The sequence below is a fragment of the Corvus moneduloides genome, chromosome 9, assembly GCF_009650955.1.
Source record: "Corvus moneduloides isolate bCorMon1 chromosome 9, bCorMon1.pri, whole genome shotgun sequence".
NCBI lineage: Eukaryota > Metazoa > Chordata > Aves > Passeriformes > Corvidae > Corvus > Corvus moneduloides.
Window position 1 is genome coordinate 11,623,109 of NC_045484.1, and position 12,654 is coordinate 11,635,762.

Sequence of the window (12,654 nt, forward strand, 5' to 3'; positions counted from 1 at the left end):
GGAGGAAAGACATTCTTTGAGAGTACACAGGTTTTCATTTTCAATGCAACATACATCAGGCTTATTTCACACCAAAATGCAAAGCAATGACAAAGCAAACCCTATATTAAGTGGGCAAATCTCCTGCCTATAATTCATTGTGAAGTATTAACCACCCCAGTATCCTGTATATTTAACATAGTGGCTTTAAGATAGATGCTTTTCACTGTCATTGATGCTTAAAACACAGTGTGAAACAAATTCCATTTTATGCTGCCTTTAGAAATATGCTATTATGAGCTTTGGTGATTTTAACTATACTTAACCTACAGGTTATGTTTTTCAGAAAAAGAACTAGCTTTAAAGTGTGTCTGCTAGCATCCCTCATCTACTGCATGTCAAGCTCCTTGGTAGCCTCCCTTTGTATCCTGTCTTCATGGAGTAATCTAGTCTAGTTTTACCGAATTTATATAAATAGCTGGGTCTCAAAGCCCAGAACATGAATCTTGGTAGCAAAACAAAATAATTTTATAACAATTTCCAGTTAACTTCCTAAATTAAGGAGCAAGAGCTGGAAAGCTCAGCTGAGCTGGAAACAGTGGCACAACTGCCCTGGTAACCCTTGCTTCCCTCCACTAGTTCCCATGCTCGGGGCATGCCAGGGCACATGCTGGGAATGTTGATTGGTGGGGAGAGGCCATAAGGTTTCTGGAAGAGACAAAAAATACCTCAAACTAGGTAACAGTGGGCTTATAGCAAGTTACAATTGGTGCAAGTAAACAACCAGGGGCTGTGTGTTGCAGCACCAGAGCTACTCAGCAGCAAGCAAGCCCTAAAGACTTTAACAAGGAAAGCTCACTAGATATTGAAGCAAATGGCACCAAATCCCAAAAGAGCTGTTCTTCTCATTAGCAGAAAAGTGATAAGAATTCACATGAATCTAATCTAGTGAGGTACTATTACACATCGGATACTTCTTTTAAAGCATGTGTCCAATTACTGCAGCATTTAGACAACAAGCATCAGCATCAGATAAGTTCTCTGTACAGTCACGCTTCATTTCTATAGATAATTTTTCACAAGATTGGTGAGCCCCAGATGTGCTCAGAAGGCTTCTGTTTCTAATTTGCATGCAATGCAGTCTTTTTTAATCCTTCAGATGCTTTCTTTGATAAAGTAATGATAATCTAATTGAAGTCAGACTAAGCTCCAAATGGGTTTTTAGATGGGGAACAGGCTTTCCTTAAAGCCTACAGACCTACAAATCCTGAACTTTGATATGATGCCTCAGTAGAGCTAACCTATGTGGAGCCCAGTGGAGAAAATATACACATTAAAAAGGTGTTATTTTTTTGTACTGAGGCTAATTTTACCAAACTATTTCAAACAGTATCTTAAGCTGTTCATGATCCACTTAGCCCTCCCAAGTGACTTCTGAAAAATAATTTACAATGTAACTAATGAGCATTGCAAGAAGAATTCTTAAAACAGCAACATTTATTTTAGATTTTCAAATGTTGGACTACTTATTCTGTATGTATGGATATATAGTTGGTGTGGACACAGAAGACTGTAACTGCATATTAAATCTCCAGTTCTAAGAAATGTATTTTGATGATTTTAATTTACACTACAGGAATAATAAAAATATAGTCAGCACTGTTTTATATAATCACTGTCACTATTTTTTTTCACTCCATTCTGAGTCTGCAAAGAAGGTCCCTGTCCTTCCAAGATAGATTTGCTTTTCTGTTTGTTTTGATACTTAGATTCTCTTAAGAAAAAGAAAAAAGTGTTTTATTAAAGGAAGTCTAAAACTCTGTATAGAAGAAACAGAGGAGGAAGAAGAGGTTTATCAGACTGGTGAGTGAATTGCTAATAGAGGTGATCCCACTTATTTCTTCTAAACAAATTGGCATCCAAGACCCATACAAAGGGAGCACCCTCCTGCTTGAGGGCATCAGTCAATTGCTAGTTTGAGTTGGGAAGAAAATTTCCCGATAGGCATGTCACTGCAGTTATTATTTTTTGGGACTACAGCACCTGATACCAGCCACCAATTGCCCTAGAGGGAACCATTTATCTTGAACCCAGCTGAATAATCATCTTTGTTATATTCAAATCAGTCTATCTAAAACACTACTTGTTTTTTCCATTTTCATTCAGCTTCTCTGCATTTCAGAGCTAATTAAAGTACAAGGAATGGACTCTAATCTCTGCTGCTTTCCTTGTTCACAGCCAGACCTAGTGGGAAGTGTTTGTGCAAGGGCTGCTGTATCAATCAGAGCTTCCATTAGAAGCCTGGAAAAATGAAATGATAAAACGGAATCTCTGTTTTTAGTTAACTGCCACTGGATCAGACTCCAACTACATCAGAAAGGAAAATGTCCCACTGCTCAGGTGAATTCCTGAGCCAGCGCCCTCCTGCCTGGGAGACCCAGGGCTCAAAATCCAAGGCGAGTGCCAGCGAACACTTAGACCTTGTGCCACTGAGTCAGGAACTTCTGATGGGGCAGCAGTGGCCTTCAGCTGAGGCAGATTTCCAATGAACATTGGCAGAAAATGTCCTCTTGTTTGAGGAAATAAACAGTTCTGAATAATTTCTCAAATCAAACACATATGCCTGTTTCTAAAGTTATATATTCTCTTACCTTCCATATACCCTTATGTCTGAAATTGCATAAAAGTAGCGTGCCAGGTGTTGCTCATCTACATATATTTCACCAGTTGCTGGCCTAAGCAGTCTTATCCTCAGATCTGTGATGGTAAAGAAATCTCTTAACTTCTTGGTGGTGTCAAGCTGGCCATAAAGAGAAGCCATGTTATGAAGCCGAGGTCCAGCAAAAAAAGCAAATCTATCTTTGATTTCAAAGTGGATTATTTTACTATTTGTCATGTACCCGGTAGAGTATTCCTCTGTGCAAATGATTTCTAGGACTGTGTGCTGTGATAAATCCCTCACTGATTTTGGATCCATGTGAAAAGCATCTAAGCAGTCTGTGGCATAATATTGGTAGGGCTGCCATGTTCGTCCATAGTCGAGTGATTTCTCCAGGATCATTTGGTCTGGACGGCCAGATTCAAAGGTGATAACTATGTTATCTGTAAGCTCAATGGTTTTGTTCCAGGAGAGTGTAATATTAACATGAAGAGGCTTCGGATAGTCCTTCCAAGTTGTGGACTGCCAAAACGTGGAGGGATGTCTTCCTTCCAGATCGAACATCAGTTCTGGAGGATGAGCCAGTTCTTGGGTACTCGCATCACATTCATTATTGCACATGTAGGGATTCCCCTGGAAAAGAGCAAAGCAGTGTTACAAGGGGCACCACAGAGGTGAGTGTGACATGTAAGATGTTTCTTGACTGAGAACTGCTTTTCTCCAGGAGGGAAGCCAAGAAAGAAAAAACAAATGCTTGCAAGTAATAACTTTATCTTAATGAGATTAATCCTGGCTGTTTTACCTGTTAAAGTAAATGAACAAATACAACATAGAGAGCACCCTTGCTTCTGTAATATAAACATTTTTCTTAGTATAGGTTTAAAAAAGAAAAAAAGACTTGTTTACCCTGAACAACTCGGACCAGGGATTGAGTCACAGAAGACTGAGAACAGTATGCAAGTCTCTAACAGCTCAGTAACTCCAACTCTTCTTAGAAAGATAGCAGCCAAAGAGAATTTCTTTTTGAAACAAGCATGTTCCTCAGAGCTCTGCCCAAAAAAGAACTAATTTTTAAGGCAAGTGTATTTTGTTAGCAGTGCAGTCTGTGTGTACTCAGTATGGCCAGTATTCAGTACACTTTCAAGTTTCCTTTCACCCAGGTGGGAAATTTATCATGCTTAACTTGTGCTCCCAGCTCAACACTGCCTTGCCTTAAAACATTTACACTTGCAACCAAAAGCCATTAGAAAAACAGTGCTCTGTCAGGTCTGGGGCTTGATTCAGGTATCTGCCATCTTATCACAGCGTACCAAAGTACTTCAGAAAAGACTTTTCATGAGGCACCAGGTTCAATTTATCAGGACAAGATAATCCAGCACTTGATTAGGTGGGAGATGTCAGTGGCTCCAGCTGGAACACTGCCGAGATGGCAGGAGCTCTGAACTGAGGGTTGAGTTAAAAACAGCAACAAAAAAAAGCTTGCCAATAGTGCACAGCTTTTACTGCCGCTTGTCCACTGCAGCAAGGTGAAAGTGAATTATTCTCTTTCTGGCCTTTTGATGCATTAACTTTCACACTACAATCTTCTGCTTCTTCACAAAGGCTGTTTTGTCTGCAGATTGGGGATATCTTGCAGCAGTTGCCAAGATATCAGACCCTGTAGGCTGCACTGAATCATGTATATCTAATTTCACCTTTCAACAGTACATAAGTATTTTGCTACTTGTTCATTCTGTGTTTGTTCCAGAGAGCAACTGCTGCTTTGTATCCTTCCCTCTGCCTGACGTACAGACTGTGGAAGAAGCCTCCATTCCCTTACAGTCAGCACTGCTGGGGAAAAATACGCACATGCCTATACATAGCAGAGCTCGATGAGGTCATAAATGTAGCTTTGTCATTAATCAGTGTTCCCTGCACCTACCCTGAAAAGAGAACAAGCCCTGGTATGATGATCAACCTTTTCTTTTCTTATAATTGCAGTTATAATTCTTTTCATCTCAAAGCCTGAGGGCAATGAAGTGACTCAATGCTATCCAGTGTGGAAAACGGGTTTCAAACGTAAGTTTCCACCTTGGCCACTGCTCTGCTCCTTGACATACTCCCACAAAACACAAGTAAAAGAACTTCAGCACTCACTTTGACCTCCCCACTGGCAACTTCCTCTCACCTGGGCTGGGAAATACTATTTTCTTTCTCTCTCTTTCTTTTTAATACAGCTGAATGCTAAAACTGACAACGATTCACTGGGACTGGAAGTTAGGAAAAAAACCTACAAGACAACAAAAAGGGTTATTTGAGAACCAGCATGCTGCTTGTTACACTGACAGCTTCAAAGCATGCAGCTGTAACTGAAAGTACTCTGCAAAATATTGTCTATAATAAGTCTGTTACAGCTCTGATTTCAAGCTCATGGTTGCTATTTCTATGCCTTCCTTTTGAATAAAACAGTGACAATTAAAAGTAAGTTTCAAGCAGAAGAGAGAAAACACAGAATTTTTAAATATTTGAGATCCATTTAATATATCAGATACAAATGCCAGAATCTGCTAACACACAGGCCTATTTTCCTCAGGGAAAATATACATATTGTGAAATTTGTAAGGTTCCAGACCCTTTGGCTACGTGTAAACATCAGTTTATCAGAAGATGCTCAGATTGCATAAATCACACCTTCTGAGGTTGCCCAGAAAGACCTGGTCACTTCTATCTGTGTACCTCTAACCTATCTGCTTTATGCTTCTGCCTTTGCTTTGGCAAAAGCAACTACACTGGGAAGTCACAGGTACCAAAACCCAGCAAATAAACGTTCCCGTGTAGCCAGAGAGGTGCACTAAGCACTGCTGAGGGATGGCTTTAGTTCCCTGCTCCACAAGAAACCACTGAGTCTGTTGTGATTCTTCGTGCTAAACACTAAAGCCGCTCTGATCCGTTAGTCCCTGCATGCTGGAGGAAGCATGTTTTATGGCTTCCAGCAGGTAACCCAGGTTGTATGGGATGTAGTGTTTCTTGCTGTATATTAGTTGATTTATTTTACTCCCTTTGCCTTTTATCTTTTGCTTTTTAGCCAAAGCTGAGGTGCCAACACAATCAGAATAACTGGGAGAGGGGCTCTAAAAACACCTCACAAGCTAAAGTGAATACAGTAAGGCATTGGGAGCTGGTAGCCCTAGCTTGCAACTGAAATGCAATCTACAACTCTGTGCACAAAGCTTTTCAGAGAAAGACGAGACCCAGTTAATGGCAGAGTATTGTGAGAAATAGGTCAGAATCACTGTGCTCTCCTGTCCTGCACCTGAAACTCTTACCAGTGGTAACAGTGGTGCCACAACCTGCCACACTTGGGTAAGGACATCACTGCAAATGAGAATCCTAATAAAAGCTTCACGTATATCCTCCCCAATAAACAAATTATTTTTTTAATTTTATGATACAGAATTCTCTTTTAAAAGGTGAATGATTTGATGACACCAAAATAACCTGTGTGGAGTTGAAGTGCTTGAAAAAGAAAATTAGGAGAAAAAAAATCTAAGCTGATTATAAGCCAATAAAACAAATGTCCTGAATTCTAACAGGAGGAGGAGAGAAATTACAAGTTTATGTAAATTCCCCTCTGTCTACTGACATGGCAATTGCTGATGTAATTTTGAAATATTTAACATAGTTATTGCTTCAGAGTCTTGGAATCAGGTTCCCATTTTCTCTACCAGCAACTTGGCTTTCAACTGCTTCTAATTAATCTTAAATGTAATTTGCATGGTAAGTCATACTTACATTACCAAAACAGTCTAAAAGGGTCTTACTCTACACAAATGTCCCTCAGTACATGCTATTATGAAAACAATTAATTTAACTGGGATTAGTTACATATTTTAGTGTCTTGATCTCTACGATAATCCTCTTTTAAGACTTTTGTCTCAGTAAAATGAATACAACAAAGACAAACTTTGCCCAATTTGTGCAAACTAAGCTCAGTCTGTGTTGGGGCCATCTGAAGGACCAGAACATTAGCATCTCTAAGTAATTTTGTGACTAGCAGGCAGCCATAAATAGATCTTCATTTAAGCCTTCCAAGGAGCAGCTCTTCAGTAGGGCTAGGTGGAAAATAGTTATAACTTTTCAAAATTATATTTAAGCCATTAGGAGAGTTCTAAATAATTAAATACTGATAAATACTTCTAAACACTTTACTGCCAATTAGCATAAAGGTAGCCGAGTCTTTCCCAACACCACAACCATGACCATCTAAAAGAAACCCGCTATTTTCCTGTACAGTAATGGGAGATTGATATTAAATAGCTCCTTGCAGGCAGGCAAATTAAGCTGCTATTTATTTTCATTTTGGCTGTTCATGGAATTGAAAATAATACTGAAACTACTGCCATAGTCTAAGTGTTGGCTTTAGGAGGAGGTACCCAATTTGCAGGCACAGCGAGGGCATGTGGCTGTATCACGACTTGATCGCATTCAGCCCTGGCTGGAAAAAGCAGAGTTACCTGAGAAGCTCCTGAGTAGGGCTGGCTGGTCCCAGTAGGGTTTCCCCTCAATTAGCTGGATTGAGTTTGTTTTAGCACACAGCAATGTCTCTTTGTGCCAGCCAACTCAAACTTTTAGAGTGGTGTCGGAGGTGCTCCGCAAGTGTCCCTGGCTGGGACAGGATGCCGGGCTGCCCTTGCTCCCCCTGGGCAGCAATGTGTCCTACCAAAAGCAGCTCCAGGAATAGCACAGTGACCCTAGGCTGAGGATTTAGGTCAAAAACAGAGGTCCAGCAGTAGTGTGACCTTTGAATGTCAGCAGGGGAGCAGCAGCAGTGCTGCAGCTGCTGTTCAAGGGTTGAAGTGTGAGTGCTGCTGCTGCTGCTCAGGTGAAGCCTCTGGTCTCTCCCCTGTACAGCTCCTCAGTGGCCTCCACACAGGCTTAGGGTTTGATTGAAGATGTTGCTTGTTTCAATGTATTCCCTGTCTACATTAAGACCTCATGGACTTTTTCACTCAGGAACAAAGGCAGAGGGGCTTAACTCTTCTGTAGTGTGAATATTGGAAGCTGTATCACAGATTACACGCTGTAATGGACACCTGGCTAAATCCCTACAGAGGATTATAACTTGCATTTTCAAACTGGTGAAGGCTGCTGAGGTCAATCTGGCCAAGATTTTAAGAAGAACCAAAATAAATTTTTAAGAAGTGAGTCACTACAACTGAATTTTATACCACTGCCATAAGATAATTAGCTCAGATGCCCAAGACAAGAAATAAATACAGCCTCACTCATGTTTGGAATGTGGCTGTGTGGTAAATTACTGCCTTCAAGTCACACTTTTGGACTAGAGTATTTCTGTTTTCCTTTTCAAGAGATCATTACAATTGGTGCCATGCTGTACATTGCAGATGATTAACTAGACAGTAATAGCTACTGGCAGCAACTGCCCTAATGCTTATATTTTACATGTGGTTTCTAACCAGGAATTACTTATTTACCATGACAGAGCCAGATTATGAAACCATTAATTGTGAGATACTACTTATTAGGTGTTGTCCTGCTAAGGGCAAACAGTCAGTGAGGTGGAGGATTTGGAAGGCCCAGGAACTGTTGCATGACAATTGATGTTATCAAAGCCACTACATCCATTAGCTGGTTTGAAAGCATCTTGGTCAATGTCAGCAGAATTATTGTTGTGATGATGACAGGAATGGCTGTAGACAAGAACATTTTACCATCAATAGCCTTTCATCACTGCAGTGACGGCATTTTAAGTTGAAGTGATTTAAGTTAAGAAAGAAAAAGTGCTAAAATCTGAGTGGAAGATTTGATGGTCTTTCAAGAGCTCCCAAGCAAGAGGCATCTGGTTGCCCAGACTAGCACTTTGAACTCTGAGCTGCAGGCTGAACCATGTACATTCTTCAAAATGAGCAAAAAAGAAAATAAAAGCATGTTTAAATCAATACCTTCTGGGGAGACTTAAAAAGATTAAACCAGGGAGGATATGACTGGCCAAAAATAGACAATAATGCTTAACAACTTTGTGCACTTTTAAGCTTGAAAGTGCATTGCAGATTATGGTCCTGATCCTGCAACAAACTTGGTGCAAGAAGGCCCTTGTAATTCAGATTTAAAAAATATATTTAAGTTTCTAAAAATCTTTGCCGTGTGGCACACAAACCTAGCTAATTATTCTTCATGACAACACCCCCACGAGGTATGGAATCCTATACCAAATTTACATATAGATGCAGAATTAGAGAGAAATGCTTTTGCATGATGAACTCTGTAATCCCTGATTATACTGTACTGTTTCTTGCAAAGCCTTTTGGTAGATCATGTGAAGGTATTCCTGGCATGCAGAGTAGTTCTCAGATTACTGCCTCTTTTCAATACTATGGATTGAAAATGTTGCATAGGAAAACATTTTAATATTTGCAGCAACAAATGCACTGGTGCATTTGCCAAAGGCATTCAATTCCTAGCAGAACATTCTCTCTTTTTAGAAACTTTAGTTACTTTTTGAAAATTATTTTCAATTTACTTTATGTGGCAAATTGAGTTTTGTTTTCTCTGAAGTATTTCTACCCACTTCTGGGGGAGTGAAAATCCTTCTTTTCCTCACTGGTATCTTTCTGTTACTAAAACTATCTCTGACTTGGCAACCTTGCTGATGTAACTTCGGTCACTTGATCATTCTGGCATAACCTTATGGCAGATCTACTGGCACTGACCCCAGTGTGGTTTTGTTATTTCAGAAGCTCAATATTGGTGTTTTCCTCTTGCATCAGCAGGTATCTGGCAACATAATCACTTTCCTATTTATAGTTTTTGCAGTGTCATGACATGCCTGATGCTGGAACCCCATTGTGCTGAGCTCTGGCTGAACAATACGGCAAATGTTCTAAGAAAACCTGAGTTTCTTTTACACCAGATGCATACCTGGATTTAAGATCCCAGTGATCATGGAAGGAATGAGAGCATCAAAATCCGAGAAATTAAATCATCCTGGGGGGGACAGGAAGAATCAGAGTGCTGGAACACTAAACATTTTTTTGTTGGTTTTTTTTGTTCCTTTGTAGTTATAAATGATTGTGTTCAGAGTTTAGGTCCAAAACAGAAATATGTGCATACCAAAATGTCTGAGAAACAGGTTTTGATAGCATGGAAGACCCCTGCAGGCCTTAATGTCTCTGGCCAGCCTCACCTGGGAGCAGGGGTTGATGCCCCTGACCAACCCCACCTGAGCCCCAGGCCAGACCCTATTTAAACTCAGGCTGAGGTCTCTACCTGGTCTGTTCTCTACCCTAGGCTTGTGTTGTAGTCCTGGATTCTTCTTGCCTTGTGAGGGGGCTCCCTTGATGACCCTGATTTGCTCACTTGTACCTGGGACTCCTGGTGGGATGTCAATATCCCCCAGCTGTACTCTGGCCTTGTGGGGTGGTGCTGAGGTGTGTCTCTGATGGCACATCTTCCCCTGCTGTTCCCTGGCACTTGCTGAGGGATATACAGGGAGTGAGGGGATGGCCGTAGCAGAAATGCCAAGCTTCCCGCTGGCCCTAGGGACAGGTATGTAGAGTGGAGCTCTTTATACTAGCTGAGTATGGCATCAGGTCATGAGATACCAAATCATGGGAGCATGGAAATTCTGTGTTAGCGAAAATTCCTGGAAGACTCCTGGTGTGAGGAAAGTGGAACACTGCAATCTGAGTGGACTCCTGACCCTCCCATGCAGGGCACAGTGGCTGCTGTGAGCTGCGCTGGGCTGGTGCTCCTCTCAGTGTGTGAGAGTGGCAGGAGGACCTTTTCTGGTACACAACACAATTGAGTGTGTAAATGCAACTAGTTCTGTGTTTTTATTGCCCACAGGCAAAGTGAAGAAATGGGCCTTGTAATAATGCTGGAGGCAGGTGGGTTGTAATGGCTGTGGCTTCTGCAAAAGGTTGTTCTTAGGTTTCAAACTGGTTCCCAAGAAAGCTCCATCTTCTGCCCCTGTGGCCCCACTTCTGTGGTAAGGGTTTCCTTGTCCTCCTGGTGGCAGCTCTGGAGTAGTAACCATGGAAACTTGTGCAAAGTATTGCTGCTGCAAGTCCTGGCTGTTGAGTACCTCCAAGTACAGGACACAAATTTCTACCTGATTTTTGTGTAAATCAAATGAAGTGAGCAGAATACTGATGTGGTGTTTAACTGATGACTTACAACAGTGTTCAGTGCAATCCTATCCTGTGCTCATTTCAGTAAATGCATCTTACTTGGACTATTCTTTAGGTAGAGCATTCATCACAGCCCTAAAAAAGTCATGCATGTGCCAAATGCCATGTGAGGTTAGAAGTGAGCAGTATAGAAACACAAACCCCCTGAAGTTAATGGAAAATAAATGTACAGTGTTGTAATGAAAACTACGTGGCTCTGGATCTCACCATTAAAGGACAGAACCATGATTTTTGTGTATACGGTTCCAAAGGAATTACAGTGAAAACTTTTTTTTACCAAGCTGTTACTGGTTAGTTATATCTTATTATGGTAAGATGTTGGATGTAACAGGATGGATTTATACTGCGGTTTAAAAGTCTTCTGTCCATAACAGATCTGGATTAAAACTCTCCATCATTGAATTGCCACTTAAGTAGCTTAATGATAATGCTGAATGCATTATTTACTTATTGTGAAGGATGTACAAAGCTCCTAATTCTTTTTTTCTCTTAGCCATGGTATTTTTCAATCCAGAAACTTTCTAAAATGCTATGCAGCTTGTTAACATCACTTTATTAACTGAGTGTCCACCAAAGCAGACTGTCATAGCTTTTTTTTATGGTACACAGCTATTCTACAGTGTCCAAATACTTAGAGAAGAACTGCTGCATTAAACTTGAAAAATGTTTTACCAAGCACATACAAAAATGTGAAGTGCAAAACAAGCTATTCTAAACAAGCAAAGCTTTTGTGTCTACTTCTACTGTATTTAAGTATAGAGTAATAAGAAAAGTCTGCATTATTACAGAGTTACTATAAAGCAAGTAATACGAAGAATTTAAAAACAAAAAAACCATCCACTTAACCCCTATATTACTGGCTTCTATGCCAGTTCAAACTAGGTAGTAGAAGTCTGAAATGCTAACATCCCTCTAGAATGATGTAAAAACAACTTCAGCACTTCTATGTGTAGTTCATACAATAGCTCAAGTTTTGTGTTAGGCTTGGCTGATGGAACAACATGGTAAGTAATATGCTTTGTAACTAGCGTTTAATAAGTTGGGAATTTTCAGATTCAGTGAAGCTCAAATTATGGTTACAAAGCAGTATCATGTAGTTTCAAAGGGGTGGGTTTGAGGCCACGCTGCTAAGGGTGGGTGCATGTGTATGCAGACAGGCCCAAAGGGCTCCCAGCCATTCACCTGCTGCTCTCTCCCTCAGCACAGCAAAACAGACCATGGGCTTCCAGTCACTAGAAGTAAATTTGCACTAAATTAAAATAAGGCTGCTCTTTAAAACAGCACAGATATAATTCTTCTGGGTTGGGGGGGGGGGGTGGGGCTTGAAAAAATTGGAAAACAATTTAAGAAATCCTACTGTGCTACATTTCTGGTCCAGCAACTTCCAGTGGATCTCTTTCCTTGGGGATTGCACGTTTGCCATGGGCTCAGTCCTGCCTCAAGTGAGCGTTAGCCTGACATGTAGCAATGTGCTGCTCGCTGAGCCCTCTCCCTGTTTGCTCGTCCCTGCAATTCTGCTGGTGAGCTGATGGTCTCTGAGCTGGCTGCTTCTTTCTAAGCACCAATTTCCTACAAATCTGGGAGATCCCACCTTTGTGCCTAGAAATTATGCTGATGTATTGGTGAGCTGCATGTGTCTGGAAAACAAGTACTTTTTTCCCCAGTCTAAAGTTTTTCACCGATTCAAGTCTCTGTTCTGATGCACTGCTTGGCCAGATAAATACTGGTACTGCCAGAAAGGATGCAACAGCTGGGAATGAAGTGAAGCAATGCAGCTAGATTGACTGGCTTAAGGACAACCCGAAAATGCACCCTAAATAGTGAACA

At 40.9% G+C, this 12,654-nt stretch overlaps 1 protein-coding gene across 12 annotated transcripts in view; it reads right to left on the reverse strand.

Moving 5' to 3' along the window:
- Positions 1 to 12,654, reverse strand: part of NTNG1 (netrin G1) — a 150,976-nt gene that overhangs the window by 82,513 nt on the left and 55,809 nt on the right. For all 12 annotated transcript variants that reach the window (XM_032117258.1, XM_032117261.1, XM_032117263.1 and 9 more), the window contains exon 3: positions 2,631 to 3,271. In XM_032117258.1, coding sequence (XP_031973149.1) covers positions 2,631 to 3,271 — 641 coding nt within the window. The remainder of the gene's footprint in view (positions 1 to 2,630; positions 3,272 to 12,654) is intronic.